At 38.4% G+C, this 21839-nt stretch overlaps 1 protein-coding gene across 2 annotated transcripts in view; it reads right to left on the minus strand.

Moving 5' to 3' along the window:
- Window positions 1-21839, minus strand: part of WLS (Wnt ligand secretion mediator) — a 134554-nt gene that overhangs the window by 87293 nt on the left and 25422 nt on the right. For both annotated transcript variants that reach the window (XM_050765724.1, XM_050765803.1), the window contains exon 2: window positions 8777-9049. In XM_050765724.1, the coding sequence (XP_050621681.1) occupies window positions 8777-9049 (273 nt within the window). The remainder of the gene's footprint in view (window positions 1-8776; window positions 9050-21839) is intronic.

The following is a 21839-nucleotide window of genomic DNA, read 5'->3' on the forward strand; positions in this document are numbered from 1 at the left end:
CAGATGCCCATTGCAAAAACAGGTTGTGGCCTGTTATAAATAGGCGTTCCCATGACCCTTCTCCTTGGGATTGATTGATTTGCTACAGAGGCTCACAGAACTCAGAGAAACACTTTACTCATGCACATGTTATAAAGGATATGACAAAGGATACACATGAACAACGAGATAAAAGATTCATAGGGTAAGGCATGTGGTATGGCAGGGGTCCCTGACCCTCTGGCAGCAGACAGGTACCAGTCAGTGGCCTGTTAGGAACTGAGCCACATAGTAGGAGGTAAGAGGTGGGTGAGCAAGTATTACAGCCTGAGCTCTGCCTCCTGTCAGATCAGCCAGCATTATATTCTCATAGGAGTGGGAACCCTATTGTGAAGTATGCATGCAAGGGATCTAGGTTGCATGCTCCTTATGAGAATCTAATGCCTAATGATCTGAAGTGGAACCATTTCATACCCAAAGCATCTCCCATCCCCTCATCTGTGGAAAAAGTGTCTTCCACAACACTGGTCCCTGGTGCCCAAAAGGTTGAGGATGGCTGTGGTAAGGCACAGAGCATCCCCGTCCTCTCTAGGGCGCCATGCTCTCGGAACCTCTGCAAGTTCAGCTATCTGGAAGCTCCCAGCACCCAGCCCTTTTGAGTTTTTGAGGCTTCATTACCTAGGCATGACTGATTGCTTTATTGGCCATAGGTGAGTGACTCAATCTTTAGGCCTTCTTCCCTCCTGGCTGTTGGTGGGTGGGGCTGAAATTAGTTCCCCACCCTTCTAATCATGCCTTGGTCTGTCAGGTGACCACTCTGAAGCTATCTGGGAGTTCCCAGCCTTCAGTTGACTCATTAGCATGCAAAGAGGCATTCCTATCACTCAGGAGATTCCAAGAATTTTAGAAGCTGTATATCAGGAAATTTATTACTATGAAGTACCTTATAATGCCATCGTTTTTCTCCCAAAGGCACCAGCTTAATTAAATTCAGAAATGAAAACAATGCCCAGCTTCTATAGTGTAAGTCAATGCGTTTCTAGTTTTCTGAGGGTTTAGAAACTCAAATCCTAGCTAAAACCTGTATCACTTTTAAATTGAAAGATTTAAAGGGAATAAACATTTAACCCCAAGTGACTAGAAGTCATTTAAAATATGTAGTCCTTAGATTATTTTATCTACTCAAAGGCTCTTCAAAAGTACATGAAAACACTGCCCAGACATGTATTATAACCCCAGCTTTAATTTCAGAGCCCAAACATGAAATCTCTTCTCATTGTTTGAAATCTGAAACCCATTTCAAAGACTGCCTGGAAAAGTTAAAAAAAAAAAAAATGGATTGGTCTTGACTTTTCCTTACATATGAAGTAATACTGTTACAGGTGAATCTCTGATAAGCAGGAAACCATCATGTGTAACAGGATGTTGTTTGCCACACTCCCGAACTCTTCTCTGAAGTCCTGTTCATTGCTGTCAGAAAGGAATCCAAAGTAATGATAAAAAAATAGAAAAAGTAGACAGTCTCATGCATTCTTAATACCAAAATCAGAGAGAAATCTAGACTTGATGTGCCTATTATACTAAAATATGAGTGTGTGTATGTATATTGCTGAATATATATAACATAATATATATAATCTGTATGACCAATGTCTTGCTCAGTGTCCATAAGCAAAGAAAGAGAGGATAAATTTAAGGAAATGAATATTCCCACAAACACAACATGTAACTTCTTATATAAAAGCAATCAGCTGGGCACGGTGGCTCACGCCTGTAATCCCAGCACTTTGGGAGGCCTAGGCAGGTGGATCACGAGGTCAGGCGATCAAGACCATCCTGGCCAACATGGTGAAACCCCGTCTCTACTAAAAATACAAAAATTAGCCAGGTGTGGTGGCAGGCGCCTGTAGACCCAGCTACTCAGGAGGCCAAGGCAGGAGAATCGCTTGAACCCGGAAGGCGGAGCTTGCAATGAGCCAAGATCGTGCCACTGCACTCCAGCCTGGGCGACAGAGCGAGACTCCACCTCAAAAAAAAAAAAAAGTTAGCAGCCAAAATGTGTTGCTGCTACTCATGAAAAGTATTTTTTGGTGTGGTTTTCTTGATAGCTCTATCAAGAAAGATCAAAGGAATAATTAGTGGTCCATCTTGTTAACTTTTTAGTACACCCCTATTAAACGCTAGTTCTTAAGTTTTAAGAAAATTAAGGATTTTTTTAAGATAGAAAGCTTGAGTACAGTATTTTTGTAGATGAAGATAAAATACTTTAGAGCATGAAGATGTACATGAGAAAAAATAAGACATTCATATTTTATTTACATATAGAAATGTTTTAAAGCTTTGCCAACATGGGCGTTTTTGTTGTTTAGGATTAATATTTGCTGGGAAGTAATTCATCTGTGAAATTATTTAATATGTAGAATTATTCCTTAGTTTCTGGTTTGGGAGAAATGCTCAGGAGTTCAGCTTAAAATCATTTTATTCACACTGCTAAAGCTAAAAAATGTAAACAGGGAGTTTTCAATACATTTCAAAGGAGTTTGGAGAATTCTAAAATATTCAATCCATTTATAATCAATATAAAACATCATTAGAAACTGGCAAAAAAAAGTAGCTAAAAGTATTCGAGTTATTTCACATTACTGGGAAATTTCTTTTTCAAAGTTCAGTTATTAATAACATTCAGTCAACATATTTAACCTTTTTTCAATTTTGGTGGTATAATTTTAGAAATTTATCGTTGACTTTTAAAATTTCACCTAAAGTTACCTGAGGCTCTGCATTACGTTACTCAATGATTCTGATGCCAAGTTTTGAAATCAAATTATAGGCCAGTCACCTTCAGTGATGTAAAAGGTAGAACCACAAGATAATCCAGCACTTTCCTCACAACCTAAAAACGGAACCTGTGGCAAGTACCTGCCCAACTGTCAGACTATGCTCTAAACAACTGCCTGTCATGTAACAGGCTGCTCAAAAGTAGCAACATACTACTCCTATAGTCAATTCTTAACTTCTTAACCACAATTTCATCAGTGTAAAAAATATAGGAGCAGTGGGGACCAGACATATATATTGAAATGTTAAACAACAAAACTCTTATTTTGAGGTGTGGGGGGGGAGGAAGCACTTCAATCAGTTGCTTTATGTTCCTTTTAGTGGCAGAAGAATGACACAATCCAGTATTTTCATCCACAGCTTCCTATACACAAAGCTGTGGATTTCATAAATGTAAACATACTGCATAATCTGCCCACTGGGAGTTTGTAACTTAGTAAGGACTCAGAGAAGACAATTCCACTGTGCAGACCACAAGGCTGATAAAGTAAACATCACAAGGCCAAGTAATGAAGGATGTGTAAGGAAAGACAGATTATATCCAGGAAGGAATGAGGACGGGAGATAATATAGAAAATACCTAGGAAGGCTCCAGGGGTATGTGACATTTGGGATGTTGTGAAGAATGAGTGTAGGTTTTTCTGGGAGGAGCCCTTCATTTGGGAGAAGGGGAATCACAAGAGAGGAAGAGGTAGGCAGGATCAATTATCAGCAAAGACGCAAAGGGAGAAACTCTCTGGATGTGTTTACAGGGCAGGAAACTATTCCTGTTGAGGATGCAGAGAACGGTTACAGGTCAGCAGCGAGGAAGGAGGCTGAAAAGAAGCCTTGAGCCAGAAGGGCTCTGAACACCGAGTCTTATTTGTTAGTCACTGAAGATGTTTTGAGCGAGGAAACGATAAATTAAAGCTAAGAGTCTCCTTATCGGAGGTTTCACCTTCAGAGGTTTCAGTTACCAGAGGTCAATCACAGTCTAAAAATATTAAATGAAAAATTCCAGAAATAAACAATTCTTAAGTTTTAAATGATGCACTGTTCTGAGTAGCATCATGAAATCTTGTGCTGTCCCCCAATAAGAATCACCTCTTGATCCAGCATCTCCCTGCTCCTGCCTATTAGTCACTTAGCAGCCATCTAGGTTACCAGATCGACTGCTGTATATTACAGTACTTGTGTGCAAGTCATCCTTATTTTCTCTCATTATTGCCCCAAGGCGCAAGAGTATGGATGCTGGCATTTCAGATGTGCTAAAGAGACAAGTCAAGTGCTTCCTTTAAGAAGATAAAGTTCTCAACTTAAAAGAAAAAAAATCTTACGCTGAGGTTGCTAAGATCTACAATAAGAATGAATCTATCCTTAAAACTGTGAACAGCATATTTTTTTCTGTTTCATTATTAATTATTGTTAATCTTTTACTGCACCTAATTTATAATTTAAACTGTATCCTATGTATGTATGTATAGGAAGAAACATCATGTATGTATATAGGGTTCAGTGCTGTGATTTTAGGCATTCACTGGGGGGTCTTAGAACATATCCCCTGTGGATAAGGAAGACTTCTCTCTACCGCATGCTTCTTTTATAAAGACTAATCTCACTAACCAAGGTGTAGAAGTAAGAATTGGAAAAATGGCTGAATTTCAGCAATAAGCATAAATATAATTGGATAATTTTAATAGCTACTTTTAATTTTTAATTTTTTAAAATAGTACTTACTATGTCCAGGCTGGGTGTGGTGGCTCACACCTGTAATCCCAGCACTTTGGGAGGCCGAGGCAGGTGGATCACCTGAAGTCAGGAGTTCGAGACCAGCCTGGCCAACATGGCGAAACCCTGTCTTTATTAAAAATACAAAAATTAGCTGGGTGTGGTGGCATGCACCTGTAGTCCCAACTACTCAGGAGGCTGAGGTAGGAGAATCTCTTGAACCTGGGAGGCAGAGATTGCAGTGAGCCAAGATCGCACCACTATACTCCAGCCTGGGTGACAGAGTGAGACTCCGTCTCAAAAAAAATAAATAAAAAATAAGTACTTACTACGTCCTAAAAGTTTTACATAAACTAATTTATTCCTTAGAGTGATTTGGTTAATTAGGCATTATTATCCATATTTTACAAGGGAGGAAACTGGCTAAGAGAGGTTCTGTAACTTCCCCAATATGGCAGAGCTTTTAAAAAGTGGTACAAGGATTTAAACCCATCACTGTAGGACTCCTAAGCCCATGCTCTTAAAAAACCTTCTGTCTTACCCCCAGTCTAGATATAAATCAGGGAACATATTTCAAATGAAACCGTGAATCTGTTGAAAAGTATGCCAGCAGGTACTCAGCCTCTAAGATAGTCCTCAATGATCCCCATCTCCTGGCATTCATGCCCTTCTGTCATCACCTCCCTTGAGTGTCGGCTGGACTTACTAGTTCACTTCTAACCAACAGAATACAGCAGAAGTGATGGAATGTCGCTTGCAAGATTCAGCGGTTTCCCTCTCCAGCACTGCTTGGGCTCTCTCTTGGCTCACTATCTCTGGGGGAAGCCCGCTGCCATGTTGCGAGGCAGTCCTATGGAGAGACCCACGTGGGAGGGATGGAAGCCTGCCAACAACCATGTGAGAGAGCTTGGAAGCAGATCCCCCTCCCCCAGTGGAGCCCTCATGCCTGATGAGACTGCAGACCAGGCCAACAGCTTAATTGCAACCTCAAGAGAGAGTTTGAGCCAGAGACTCCCAAACTAGATTCTTGACCCACAGAAATGAGGAGCTAAGAAATGTTTATAGTTGTCTGGGCACCATGGCTAATGCCTGTAATCCCAGCACTTTGGGAGGCCGAGGTGGGCGGATCACCTGAGGTCGGGAGTTCTTGACCATCCTGGCCAACATGGAGAAACCCCGTCTCTACTAAAAATATAAAAATTAGCCAGGCATGGTGGTGCATGCCTGTAATCCCAGCTACTCGGGAGGCTGAGGCAGGAGAATCACTTGAACCCCGGAGGCGGAGGCTGCGGTGAGCGAAGATTGTGCCACTGCACCCACAAGAAACTCTCACTCAAAAAAAAAAAAAAAAGAAAAGAAAAAAGAAAAAAAAATGTTTATCGGTGAAAGCTGCTAAATTTTAGGGTAATTTGTTACCCAGCATTAATACAGTCAGTAGATAGTAATTATTTAATTTATTATTACAGGGTAAATCTTTTTCTTTATACTTGTAGCTAGAAGTAGGAATCTGTCTAGGAGAGATTATACCTGAAATAACCACAGCAAGCCCAAATACAGAATACCACGTCCTTTACCTTTCCACCCAAACATATAGAAATTGGGTACTCTACCTAGCTCATCCTCCCACGGCTCTTCTTACTGTCCTCATTCTCCTTTGCTTGAATGCATTCTTAGGAATAGGAATACTAAAACCCAAACCTGCAGGTTTCAAAAAAATTTTTAGACATTTAGTTTTGAATCTCATAGCAAACTCTTTCCTTCCCAAGGCTCCTCACATTACATTGTGTATTCTTATTATAGCACATGATGGTTTTTTTTTTCTTATTTGTAGGTTTAAGTGTCTGTTTTCCAGGCACCCTCTTCCCTGACCCATTACAAGAACCATGTCTTGTGCAATCTTATATCCTCAGTACTGAGTGTTCAACATATGGCTGGGACTTAATAAAGTTTAAATGAACTCATGAATAAACGTGTTACACAACCAATGAGTGAGTGAGTGAACAAGTGAGTCAATAAGCAAGAGTTTAGAGACATGGGAACCACCACTTGAAAGCTTGAGGCCGTTGTGCAGATTTGGACCCTCATATAAGACATTTCCTTCTATATAGAATGCTCTTCCATTTGCTCATCTTCACCTCCTCACCAGGCTTTTCTCTCTTTAACATTCACCTCAAAGAGTTGTCTGCTTGCCTCTCTACAACACTCCCCACCAACACACACCCACACACCCTTCCAGGGAAGTCTTCCTTTTCTCTGCTGTGAAGACTTTTAAGTTTCCATATCCTCCTGGGCATAACTTGTCATAGCATCCAGCATACCACACTGTAATGATTAGTTATTTGCCTGTCATTTCCACTTAGCCATAAGCTCCTTAAAAGACAGCATATTCAGCCAACAGCAGAGTGCCTAGAAGTGGTAGGCACTCAAAAACAGTTTAAAATAATGGGCAAGAGAATGAATGAATGAGAAAAAGAAAATTGTATCTAGAAAATTATCTCAGCACAATCTATTTATTTCAGGTAAGCTATCAGTCAGGTATACATAGTGCTCCAACTCCCAAACAGAGTAAAAATAATTGTATATCAAAATTATTACAGATACATGAAAATTATATTTAGAAATAGTACCTCAGATCAGGCATGGTGGCTCACAGCTGTAAACCAAAAATTTGGGGAGGCTAAAGTGGGAAGATTGCTTGAGCTCAGGAGAGACTCCCATCTCCAAAAAAACTAATTTTTAAAATTTAAGACCAGGTGCAGTGGCTCATGCCAGCTACTCAAGAGGCTGAGGTGGGAAGATTGCTTGAGCCTGGGAGGTTAAGGCTGCAGTGAGCTGTGATGACACCATTGCACTCCAGCCTGGGCAACAGAGCAAGACCCTGTTGCAAAAAGGAAAAAATAATTAAAAATTACAACATTAGCCTGTAGTCCTAGCTATTCAGGAGGCTGAGGTGGGAGGATAGCTTGAGTCCAGGAGTTTGAGGATGCAGTGAGCTATGATTATGCTACTGAACTCCAGCCTGAGCCAGTATTTGAGACCAGCCTGGGAAACATAGGAGACTCTGTCTCTAAAAAAAAAAAAAAGAAGAAGAAGAAGAAGAAAGAATAGTGTTTCAGGCCAGGTGCAGTAGCTCACACCTGTAATCTCAGCACTTTGGGAGGCCAAGGTGAGTGGATCACCTGAGGTCAGGAGTTCAAGACCAGCCTGGCCAACATGGTGAAACCCAGTCTCCACTAAAAATACAGGAAAAAAAAAAAAAAAAAAAAAACCTTAGCTGGGCATGGTGGCGGGTGCCTGTAATCCCAGCTACGTGGGAGGCTGAGGCATGAGAATCACTTGAACCCGGGAGGTGGAAGTTGCAGTGAGCCGAGATGGCACCACTGCACTCCAGCCTGGGGAACAAGAGCAAAACTCTGTCTCAAAAAAAAAAGAAAAAGAAAAAGAAAAAGCAATAATGTTTCAATCCATGGACAGGCCCTAGACAGAGCTGCCTTTAACACATCTTTTCCCCTTTCCCTCACATCCTTAATCCCATCTCAGTCAAAAAGGAAAAAAAAAAAAAAGTTTTCTTCCTTCTTAGCCTAAGATTCCTAATACTGTCCCCAGATGCCATAAATGTATCGGCCTCCCAGAAATCACCCCAGTGATTTTTCTCCCCATGAAAAGTTTATATATCTCATGCCCTCAGAGTTTTAAACTGCAAATGAGTAAGCTAAAAAAAAAAAAAAAAAAAAAAAAAAAACAAAACCTGGTTTGGTGGGGAAATGGGTGCTCATGGGTTAGCATTTCCACTTTGGTAGGGATCTTTTTCTAAGGCCATAGCTTTATTCAAAGCCAAGTGGGAAAAGACATTAAAAAAAAAAAAAAAAAAAAAAAAAACCTTTCAGGAACCCTCAAGTCACTCCAATGGGGTAAACTCCCCTGTGACACTAGAGAGGTGATGAAGGTTGGTGGTTAGGGCAGTTTTCTGAGTCAGAAATCTCAGCTTTTCCACTCTCCAGTCTTCAGATCATGAGTAACCTCACCAAGTGTTCCATCTCTAAAATGAAATCATAAGACTACCTCAAGGAACCTGGTGGGAAGATTAAATGAGTTAATACAGGTAAAGTACTCAGAAAGTGCCTGGTAAGTAGTCAATAATTCTCTGCTATTACTATTATCATTTTTACTTCTATTAGAATTGTGGCTCCAAAAGAACCCAAAGAGGGCAATGCTCAAAGGGAAGAAAGGGATGAGAGGAGAGTACACTTACTGATTTGGTTGTTTAGCTTGAAGGCAATGTCCAGCTGCAGGATAAACAGCATGAATTGGAACCAAGGACTCATCTCCATGGAGGGGAGGGGAATGTGGACGGAAAACACGATGTCATTGGCTTCAATTTCCCTTGGAATTGCTTCTTCAATGTCTCGGATCTTGTCACACTGATTGGGTCCCCAAGGCATTAACCATTTTGTCTTGTGATGGTTCTTACGGGCATCCACACATTTCACCGACAGGTAGGACACTGCCGTTGTGGGCCCTGGAGCTGAAAAGAGAATGTTTGTCTGTTTTTAGAAAAACCATCTACTGAAACTACTGTTTCTGGTTAATATTCTTTCCATTACTGTGTTCCCTCCAGTTTTTGTACTGCCTTCTACAACTGGGGCTCAGCAATACTTAGGGATCTTCCAAATCTGGGTGAAGGCCGTTCAGTGACCTCCAGAGGTGTCCTAACAGTATCCCTGAGAACCTTCCCATTATGTTTTCAATTGCTGTGAAAGAATACATTTGTAACCAGTGTAGTTATACTTCCGCACTTCAAAACAATGTCACAAAAAAATCAACTGTGCTACAGTTCCCACCTGACTGAGGTCTTGGCGAGCTCTGGGGCTTCAGAGAGAACAGTATCTAAAGTGGGAAGACCTTAGTCTTCAAATCTGGATTCGAAGCCTGGTTAAAAACTTACTGTCAGTGACTCTTGGGTAAGTCAGTTAAATCTATAACAGCTTCAGGACCCTCATCTGAGAAACGAAATGACAAGTTTCTAAGATTCCTCTTGGCTCTAAAATTGTACAATATTGCTTTTGCTTAAGATAAAGAACTAGGGGCCACCACTTGGCTTGGTACCTAGCAGAGAATGAGAACTCAAACACTGACTGATACTTCAAAAGTAATATAAACCATGCATTTCAAGACAGTAAAGCAACTTTGAAATGCGTAACTTTAAAAACAGTTTTGTGATTATCTAATGGTTGTATGATTATCATATTAATAATTTGGAAAATACAGAAATTTTAAGTTCAAAACAACATTTACCCAAAATCCCACTAGAGGGAAGTAACCACTGTTGAAAAAATGTCAAAATACCATCTGTCTTTTCTATGACTGTATAATTAGATAAAAAGTTTACACATGAATTAAATTGTGTAACTTTAAAATATACACAACTATTAACACATTTATAAAATAGTTAGATCATGCCTAGTTTTGTAGTCTTTTCTTTTTATTCACTTAGAAAAGCAGAGTAGTGTGTGATAACACTGGCTCCGGAGGCCACCTGTCTGATGTCAAATCCTGGCTCTCTCATTTTTAGTTGTGTCACTGCAAATCCGCACTAGGAACGTTTTGGGCAAATTACTAAGCTTATCTCTGTATCAGTTTTATCATGTCTTAGATGGCAATAATAATAGTACCAACCTTTCCAAGTCACTGTATATTTTAAACAAGTTAACATATTGAAGCATTCAGAGTAGTGCTTGAGAACACAAAAAGTATAAAATATTAGCTATTATATATTTTCTTTATAATTAAAATCTTTCAGTTAGTAGTTGCAAAATAGTCAATCACACAATACACCAAAATCAACTTCTCCTCCATCCATTTGTAAAGGCTATCTATAAATGAGAATCATCATTTGTCTAATATGTTTTGCTGGAAATTTCTCCTAAATTTTCCATCTGCTATCTAAATTTGTTTATGGCACATTCAAATAGAGAAGTTCCAGATCTTATATGGAATCCCTCTTTTATGTTTTTTCCCCCCATGCTTTTGTGCTTAGAGAAACCGACCTTTTTGATCTCAAAATTCAATAGTCATCTATATTTGACTTCTATTTACTTTTTGCAATTTCATTTTTTCTAATATTTAAATAGTTGATCCATATGAAAATTGCTATGAGATGCAGTAAGGTTCTAGTTTTATTTCTTAAATATTTAAATTATAGTTTATTGAACAGACCTTCCCTTTTGTTGATTTATCATATCACTGTTAACCTTATGTATATGAGCATATGTTTCTGAACATCTGTTCTTTTCCATGTAATTAAACTGTCAATTCATTGATCAGCACAACATTGCTTTGAATTCTATAAATTGATTTTTTTTTTTTTTTTTCAGACGGAGTCTTGCTCTGTTGCCCAGGCTGGAGTGCAGTGGCCCGATCTCGGCTCACTGCAAACTCGCCTCCTGGATTCACGTCATTCTCCTGCCTCAGCCTCCCGAGTAGTGGGGATTACAGGCACCCGCCACCATGCCCGGCTAATTTTTTGTATTTTTAGTAGAGGCGGGGTTTCACTGTGTTAGCCAGGATGGTCTCGATCTCCTGACCTCGTGATCCTCCCGCCTTGGCCTCCCAATGTGCTGGGATTACAGGCGTGAGCCACTGTGCCTGGCTAAGTTGATTATTTTTATCAATATCTGCTAGATTAACTCTCTTCCCCAATCCATTTCAAATTTACATCTTTTTGCTAGGATATTGAGGATTAAATTAAATCTATAAATAAATAGATAATAATAAGTTAATGTGGACAGAATTAGCATCTTTCCCCAGCATTTAGTTTTCCCTTCCAAGAACAGTACTTGCTTCTCCATTGTCTACAATCTGTTTTTAAATTTCTTTGAAACTTTCATTGTTTTCTTTATGTGGTTCCTACTGGTATATTTTAAAATATATACATCTATAAAACTTTGAAAGTTAGTAGTCAAAAGAAAATGTCATAAATTATGGTTTATGTGTGTGGTTTAAATACGTGTATTTCTGTGCATCTGATACTTGGTTTATTATGTTTGCAGAAATTCCAAGCAGAAATTTTCTCTTATTTAATAGAGATCAGACAGCAATGGAGAAACATGAAAAGCAAACAGAAGGTTATATAAGAGGCAAAAATGTGTATTATTAATATTCTGCCCCACTTCTAATGTTCGAATCCACATTATTTTTCTATTCTATTAAATATCTATTTTGATACATTTTTAGTAAAATGTTATGTTTGCAAGAAGTTGGGACAATGCCTATTAAAACTTACCAGAAAACTCAACACTACTAAGCTCTAGCTGAACATCCTTCATGTGGAATGCTGAACACTGCAATACAAGTTGCCACTAACCCCTGCTAGGAAAGTTTTTCTTTAAAACTCAAAACTGTATCACAAAGACTTTACATAGAATCCATCCAAAATCAGACATCTGACTTATTCTTAGAAATATGAGTCAATCAAACTTCGGTTATCCTGACTCAGCTAAATAGCCCACTGACATTAGAAAAGCCAAATGGCACATTTAACTGAACCCTTTTTAATGTGGTTGGAGAAATAAACAGTGAGACAAAAGTCATGAATTCTATTTTCGGCTAACATACTCAAACTGACTATTTGCTGCAGAAAATAGTTACTACATTTTAAAACTTCTATTCTTCCAAAATGAACCTAACCTTTTTTTCTTTATTTTTTACCTTCTTGAAAAACAAGTCTCTCACTTCTCAGACCAAAACGAAAAATAACTAGCTGAGTTCCTCAGCGAAGCTCCAAAACCACATTCCAAACTTAATAACAGAGAAGCTGAACACTTTACGGGCACAAAGGCCACATTTTTAATGAATGCAGTGAATGCCTGCCTTTTTAGGGGCCTGCATTATTTTCATTCTCTCATTAGTCTAGTGTTTCTTTCATAAAGAAAAAAAATCCCAGAAATACTAATATTTTCATAAATATCATGGCAGTGAACTTGGAGAAGCCTCAAGTGCATCTCAAGCTATACTATGAGAATCACAATTTTTTTCACTTTAATAAATCAGTCCTCCAGTCTCAAAATGTTTTCCATAACTTCCAAACCTGAAGATAATTCAACATTTTGCATTTTTCTTATAGTGTTCAAAAGAGAAAACACATGTATTGCTTGAGAAAGTAAACAGATATCCTGATATTCAAACATGGACAGTTAATGTTCCCCCAACAATATATTTCAGCTCAGTGCAATGTCCTACTCCAGCTAAAAGTGAATTCCCAAGTGTTTCTTTATGTAGATAGCATTATCAAGTAAACCAAAAGCAAAGCTTATAGCTGGTAGCTGGTCACCTACCATAGAAGGTGTTTCCATTAGCTAGAGCCAAAATGTTAGCTACATGGGTCACAAATTGTGTCTAGAATCAAAGAAAGTTTAATCTGTCTTTAAAGTTTTTTTAAGTGTGTGGGGTTTTGTTTTAAGAGAAAAGAGCTAAATGGAGGAAGTTTAAATTATCTTCAACCTTTGAACAAGCCACAATAAACTAACAGGTATTTGTAATGAAGGCCTTACTTAGTCACTTTCGTGGTTCTAGGGATTAATAGAGTTTGTGTATTCAAGAGGGGGCTGGATAGATTCAGGTCAACAAATTGAGTCATGTTTGCTCAGGTGAAAGCTAAAAATAACCACTCCTCAGTATTCCTAGGATAGTAATGCAATATTACCCAGCTGCCTCAGCACACATTATAAATGTCCCCTCCACCCACCCATAGCATAAGGTTTAACAGAAAACAAGTGGACCAAAAAACTACTTCTACACTAGACGAATTCAATGACAGAACGATTTGGCCAAAACTGAATATGCCTAGTCACTGTAAACTGGTTAACTCATGGTTGGTTAAGATAGCCTTGAGAATATGCACAGAGGTTATAAAACCATGAGCTATGCATCGAAAAGGCAGTCCATTATGAATTCAGTTCTTTTTATCAAACATGACCATTTTACTTTGTCTGTATTTCAATACAGTATTTTTGGCCTCCACTTTTCCACTATAGTACACAGATTGTGAAATGTGATTCTACACAACATTTAATGTCAAAGTAATATGAAATCAATAAGACTTCTAACAAATTCAAGGTTGTGAAGAAATGCACAAACACAACTTGAAGTCTCTTTGAAAATTCAGTGGTCCCTCAGTTACACATATTACTATGGCTCATAGTATATTGTCCAAATTTGTCTTGAGTACCTATCATGCACTAGACACTGCTGGTGCTGGAGTAAACCTAATAGGCACCAACCATATGGAACGTACAAATAATGAAGGAAGCAGACAATAAATAAATAATTTCAGGAAAAAATAATTTTGATGAATGTTATATGTAACCTGAATTCCCTGAGAAAGGGCAACAGTCAGATATTCGGGAGGTGGGAGAAATGAATACACTAGAATGAGAGGAAAAATCCAGTCATCGTTACAACATAACCTTGAATAAAAATGTAAGTGAACAATGACTAAACCTGTAGTACTTCTTTTGGAAGAATATTCATTGACTCCAGTCAGCTTCCTGTTATTTCACTTCAAATGGCTATCCAGTTTACAAATTACTATCTAGCCAACCGCTAGCATTTATCATGCTTAAAATTGAGTCAACGTTAAATCATTAGCCCCTATTCCTTACAGAACCTGTAATTTAAGAGTTAGACAGAGAAAGATACAAGACTTGGTTGCTTCTTAGAAAAGTTAAAATAAAACTAAAACAACATGCTGACATGACACATGGTCTCCATTTAAGCCAACATAGACTATTTATTTCTTTGCTTTATTACAAGTAATGAATATTTCTTTAGCAATCACCTAGGAGCATTACTATCATGCAGGCACCGTACTAACTAAATATAGAGACAAAGGGCCTCCCAGATCCCCAGTTGCTCACAGGCTAGTGTGGGAGGCTGAGAAGTTCACAAAGAATTACATCCTGATTGGAAATTTCTCCGACAGAGTTTTGCACAGGATGCTCCAGTTGTAAAAAGAGCTGAGGGTGTCTGTCAGCAGGGCTTAGCCTTGGAAGACAGCAGGTGATAGCCAAGGGAGAATGGGGGATGATCAAGGAGGGAACGTGCCGAGGTAGAGGTAGAACATGTGCTGGGTCATAGAACATCTAAAACAATCATATTTTCTGCAGATATCTGTGCTTGAATATTAAAAATTAAAAAGATCATTTAACAGGTGAAAACTGCAGTACCACTCTTACCTCTGTCTGTGTCCACCCTTGCCTTTTCTAACCAGTGGTATAGTTCTAGTAAAGTGCCTTGGCCCCTGCTCCCAATAGTCCCTGGTGTACTCTATAGAGCACCATAAAGAAGGAATAATAGAGACTCACACATAACAAAGAACTTTTATTTGGCAGGAATGTTTCCTTTTATGACACCTATCTCTGCCCTGTAACTAGCCACAAAATCAGACCAGAGATCACTGGAAGAAGGGGAAGTGAGAGGGTGGTCAGGTGGGAATGAAGAAGCTCCGCCTCCTATTCCCACAAATGGCCCCAAAGAGCCTTTGAAGTCTCAATCATCAGGTAATAATAGCCTTCCTCTAAATTAGAGGAAGAGCATCTGCCTTGCAACAAAGATGATATTTAAAGAATAATCTGCCGTGGGGTACAAGGGGAAGGAATGCGGAGAATAGACCAGTTGAAAAGGTAATTCCTGTTATAAGAATTAATCATCAGAATGCCACTATTTTAAAAAGTAATGATTTTAAGTAAAAATGGTCGAAGATTTCAGGAATGTTTTAGAGAATTTTATTTTTACAACAGAATTTATGTAACAAAAATGATAGGAACAACAATACACATTGATTTAAAAGCATACAAAAAGTTGGTAGCAGATACTTTCTCCTACTGAGATGCTGATTTAACACCTGAAACCTAATCTCAATTAAAAATCTCACAGCACCATCTCCCCACCTGTAAAAATGTGAATGTTTGATGTATTTATATTTTAGAATTTCATTTTATTGATTCTCTATCTTGTTCCATAACACATTTTGGGGTACTAGAAGTGGTTATTAGCCTTTACTTTTTTAAAATAATTGGGGCTGATTTCAAAGAACAGAGTTAATGTTGGGGCGGGGGTGGGCAGTGACTACAAATTACTTTGTCTATGTCTATATCTTCAAAAGTTATATTCTCCAGCTATTGTTTTATTTTTTCCCAGCTGTTGCTTTTGAAGCAACAGCTGGGAAATATAAGCTCCCCAGACTTTTGAAGCAATAGCTGAAGAATATAAGCTCCCAAAACTGTTACCTGATCTATGAAGTTGAATGGCTCAATATCCATTTTCCTTTGTAATGTAAAGAAAACCTCCATTGCACTATGAATGGTACTTATAAGAACTGAAAGGCATATGCCCAAATTGGTTCTAAGCTGCGCCTATCTAAATATCTCTGCTTGCCTTATGAGAATTTATATAAAATACATTGAGCACTTAAACCCTTGGGCAATTGCAGAGTGTGCTTTGGATTTTTTGATGTATCAAGGTGGGGAGGATAGAAAAGAGGGAGAAAGGGAACAGAGGTGTCAAAAAAGACTAGATGAATTCCTGTTATATAACTACATTTTTTTTCAAATGCCCCCAAAGTACTTATTTAACCTAAGAAAATCTTCAGCTAAATTTAGAAATTAGCTTTAAATATGCTCAATTGATTTTCCTTAGACATTTCACATACCTTTCTCCAGCTCAAAAGCCTTAATTCTGGTTAAAAGGAAACATGTGAAATATACTGCACAACTTAAGTGGCCAGATCATATTAACTGGTTGAGCTGTGAGGTCTTACGAGTCAATCCTGCTTACCATTCACTGAAAGTCAGTTCCTAAAAAGATTTCTTAATATCTGCCATACCACTTATCTAAGTTTTTGGACGGCTCATTAGAATGAGCTCTTCAAAAAGTTCAGCTAAAGAAAGTGCAAATATTTGCATTAAATTGACTTAGTACTTAACTGATTCAGTGTGTTAATTCTTTTACTGAAATTGCTCTGAAGTTATAATAGTCAGACACTTATGCTACCTCCACCACCTACTTTGAAGAGGAGATTCTCCTATATTTCAACCATAACCATTAAATCTTACTAGCTTACTAAATGAAATATTATTTCACAATTCAATCTCAATTACTGGAGAGCTGAAAGTATGTCTACAGAGACTAGACCAGGAGAAGTGATTTTTAGAATTATCATAGCTATGCCCTTGTGCATAAAATGGGGTACGCTAAGGGAAATGAAATTCATTCTTGCCAGCCATTTTCAGTCAATTGTTAGTTATGCTAACATCTGTTCTAGGAAAGCTAATTTTTTAAAATACAGCAGAACATTCCTTTACACTAAACCACTACCACCAAAACACACAAACACACATACTACATAGCAGAGTTGAATGCAAAATAATTTGTACCATACACACAAAAGTCAAGCATTTAAAAATAGTTCTCTACAACATAAACTTATGAAATGACAGACATTTTGACAGCAAATTTCCAAAAATTGTAGCAAACACTTGTATAATACATTCTGACGCAAAAATATTGAAAAAAAACGTATGTTTACATTTTAGGCAGATGAGGGTTTTAAATGCTTCACCTACAACCTCAATTGTTGTGGAGCCAAAAGATGTAACAACTTTGAAGAATAGAAGAATTTCTCTATATTTGTCAGGATCTACGTGGCAAACAAGCGCCACTTGGCTTACATTACTTGCCTGGCTTGGATCCCATGGAATGGAGGAGCATTGGAACCAAGAGGAAAAAAATTCGAGTAGTGCTTTGGGACAGTAAGCCAAACTCTTCCATAGTATTTGAAATGGTGTGGTAAGCATGAAATAATTTTAGGCTTAAGATTGGTGCCAGTCTTTTTACCCTCTTTTTGAAAAAATAATAAAATGCACAGAAAGGGCCCTGCCAGCGGTTTAGCTCCTAAAATCTGCCAATCATTAGATGTGCTAATTGGTGTAGCAATCCAGTGGTGGCCTGGATTAGGACCCAAAAACTGACCCTTACCACCCTTGGTGTCCTGCAGCAAAGACAGCCTAAATCAAAAAGACTGACGGAAGTACATAAAATTACAAATTTCTCTATCCCTGAAAAATGCCTGCAATTTCTGTTTCTGCATCACTCCAGAAATACTCGAAACAGCAAAAATTAAATACATATGAAGGGAACACAAAAGACCTCCACAAAAAAACCAGTGGCTCATCTGTTGACACTATTGCTCATTGCTCGGCTGGCCAGGCATCTGGGCTAAGTTTTGACTTTGGGCCAGTGCTTCAAAATCAGCAACCTTTCAGCCAAAAGACTGTGGAATGCAGCCAAGACCACCTATGGAAAGTGAATTATAGCATCTTTAATTTACTACCTTGGGCTGTGATCTCATAAACCCAGCACGGAGGGCGCACCAGTTCTTGTGAGGGAAATCTCTCAGAGCCCCCGTAGAGGCCCCCAAAGTGGCTCTGGCAAAGCTGTAGGGGTGGAGGTGACAAAAAAGGGGACACCTGGCTCTCCTTCTTAAATAAGCTCACCATGGGCACACGTTTATATTGGAATTTTAGGGTCAGAAAATACCGAAATTAACATCGTCAGTGGCTTTGTTCTAAAGTGCCTGTTACACTCTACAAGTTTCCAACATTTGTTATTTAAAATAATCAGACATTTATTATTCATAAATTACATATATTCTTTTATCAATATTATTGTTAATAATAAACATGAACCACAACTAGTATGTGAATTGCAAAGCACTTTCACATACATAATTGTTGAATCTGCCTAGTAAACAAGTTAACATAATTAGCACCATTGCATATTCAGAAGATCAGTGGTTTTTGTCTCATCAGTGAATAGCAGAGCTAGGACTGGAAGCCAGGTCTGATTTCATATCTAATGCTCCTTTCCAATACAACTATCTGTTTATTTATTAATGCTCACAATTTATTAGCAATCTCAGATTACCTGAGGTAGGTGCAGAGCTGAGGGATGAATGAAGACGACTGTGGCCATAAGTAGCTTGCTGAAGCTCCATAGGCAAGGCACTGCCAGCACTGGGCTGGGCGTCACACAAAGGGAACCAGCAAGATAGCTTGTCTGGGAGACTTACAGTCAGGGACAGAGTACCTCTAAGATTTCCATAAAGAAATGATGGAGTGATAGGCTCCTAAAAATGCATTAAACTCCCTTGAATCTAATAGATACTCTCCCCATTTTACCGGGTCTTGGTTATTACTTCATATTGCAGGTAGGCAGTGTTAAGGATGTTAGCCTAGAGATCTGACTCAGGAACACAGCGATGCCATGGCAGTCTATGATAACACTTACATGCATAGTAAGAGACAGGGATTCAAGTCAGAGAAAATCTGACTCCAGAGCAACCTATGGAAGAATTACTGATAATTCAGGTAGGCAAAAAATGGCACAGTTTGACTCAGGAAAGGGTGGGTTCCTCATCCATGGAAACATTCAGGAAGTAAATGGATAGACAAGAGCAAGAGCCTGAACTGAATATTAAGTTCCTCTCAGTCACACCAAAATGATAAAGTCTCCTATCCATGCATATCGTATGCCAGGGAATGGAGAAATTAAGGTCCAACAAAGAGCTGCACATAGTTTATTGATTTGTTTTCTGTTTTCTGACCAGTTCCAGATAAACAGATAAAAGCAATTAAAGTACAGGGCATTCTGAATGGTCAAAAATTTAGTGTTGTACATTGCAAGTTAAGGCTAAGGGAAAATAAGACCTGTTAATGTCTTTATCTGAAATTTCACAAATGCCAAGAATAATCATATTTCCTTCCCTGATTATTCAAAGAAAACACAGGCCCTTATAATTTGCAAATTTCCTAGAATTGAGGGTAGAGGTACATTTTAAGGGTAAATTGCAGTTGTAACATTCACAATCTTAGGAATTATTTTTTTAAAAAAACATTGAAATCACAAAATTAAATAGTCTATGCAATTATTAAGTATTTTAAATTTCATCAGTTTTAGGTTCTAGCTCAAGGGCCATCTCTCCTTCATTCAATTTATTAAATGTTTATAGTGCGCCAGCCGGAGGCCTCCTCCAATTTTCCTTCAGTTGACAAAAGATCCTTACTTCCTCTCGTGCCAGTATCACCTGGTCTATGACTTTATTATAGCGTTCTTTTTATTTGCAGGCATCACTTCTGAACCCTACAAAATTATAAGCTCCCAAGGGGGAAGGACCACATCTTATTCTGTCTTGTGCCACTAAGCACAGAAACTTAAACATGCAAGTCCTCCAGACCTGAATTGAACTATTTATTATATGGTTTTTGTGTCATAATAAACATATTAATGTAAGTTATGCTCAATGTAACTAACAAACTTTTATCAAATGCCTACTGCTTAGTAATGCCATAGTGGATTAATGCCATAGTGGATTCATCCTTGTCCTGCCTATATCAAAGTACATTTAGACTGGCACTCAGTGACAGTTTAGGAAGAAGCCAGAGCTGCCTTCCATGAGGCCACCCTCCCAAGGTCACACACATGTGCTCAACAGAGACTCACTTCCTACAAATACTTATGATGGTTCTTCCAGATCTGTGTCAAGCAATAATTTAAATGAAATACTGAATTCTGAAGATCAAAATGAACTTTTCCTAAACTATAACCCAATGCACAACAAGAAAAGTAATTTACACATCAAAAGAAATCAGGTACTAGGCAAACAAAAAAAAATGGTAATTTTTCTAAAAAACTGCTCCCAAAGGGTTTGTGGCCAACATTAATATTGCAGAAGCATGTTTAGATAACTGCTGTTCAGCATAGTTCCTGGAAACAGGTTCTCAAAGCCAGGACTTACAGTTATTTACCTTCTTCCACACTGCCCTGAGGGTTTTAAGGCCTAAATGAATAGAAAGCAAATGGGGGACAAAATGAGATAAAATGTTCACATCTCAGCCTTTAGTGTATATAACTAATGACTGCATGTTTGAAGATTTTATGACAAAATCTGCATTCTTAAGAACACATGTAGGGAAGATTTTGGCCATTTCTTTAACACCCTCTAAATAATACCTACCAGAGAAAAAGCAAACACTCCCTTCTAAAAGCATCAATATTCTACTTCTGAGATCAAAACTACAAAACAGTCTCAGACAGAAACCTGGGCAAAGGAACCTTCTGCTGCACATACGTACTATTTCCCAGAGATGTAAATGATTTTTTTCTCTCTGCCCCAATGAATCACATATGAAAGTTCTCAAAGAATTAGTAAAGAAAAACAGTGAAAATCTTCTCGTGTTGAAGGAACAGTGGAGTGTAGACAGTATCAGAAGTCCTGAGGTGACTCAGAGATTCAGAAGGATGACAGGCAGGGGCAGTTTTTACTAGAGGAAAGAGCAATGTAGGATGAACAATTTACTGTCCCTGTTGATTCACATAGGATGTAAGTAAACGAGAAGTCAAGGATGTCCCCAAATTTCTTGCATAGGCGGCAGATGAGTGATGTCATTCACTAAGACAGGAATCAAAGAAAAATGAATGATATGTCATATCACAGGTAGAATTTGTAGAAGCTGGAGGTGTATAGCTTGTTTAAAAGGGGGGCTTAGTATGAAGGGTTGAAGATAAAATGTCAAATATGTGAATGACTAGATGTGGAGGAGGAATTAGATTTAGCCTGGGTGATTCCAATCTTGCAAGTTCCCAGGAAGGAAATCTGAGATCCATAAAATCAAACTGGCCCACAGTTCACCACACCAGTTGAAGAAAATGAGCTGCTGGCACCTGTGTGAGTGGAGGTGCTCCACAGTTAACACTTGGTGAGTGCAAAGAATGCAGAGGACATTTGAGCACTGATTAGGGATGGAAAGGTGACTTTTAGGGTCTTTGCTATCATTATTATTCTATGAGCATTCTTCATATATAATATTTAGAGCTTTGATTCTGGGCCACTAGTTGATCTGCTATTCCTGAACTACTACAAATTTGAGCATAAGAATCTTGGCAGAATGAATTATCCCAGGATTCATGATTGCTGGGTTCTAGCAATGGATATGATATTAATTAGGCAAATTATTCGATCAATCTTGGGCCTTAGTTTTCTCAACTGTAAAAGGCAGTATTTAAACTGTTAAGCACTTTTAACTCAGCAATTGTGAGATTCTAAAAAGAATGTATATACTCTATGTTATGATGAAAGTCACTCTTTTAAGTTTTAAAAAAAAGTTCCTTCAAATTAGGGTCAATTTATATTCCAAGAGTTCAGGCTGTCCCTATCAGGCCCCTCCTCCCCTCCTTGTCCTTATACTTTCACATCTGTTAGA

Source organism: Macaca thibetana, chromosome 1, assembly GCF_024542745.1.
Source record: "Macaca thibetana thibetana isolate TM-01 chromosome 1, ASM2454274v1, whole genome shotgun sequence".
Taxonomy (NCBI): Eukaryota; Metazoa; Chordata; class Mammalia; order Primates; family Cercopithecidae; genus Macaca; species Macaca thibetana.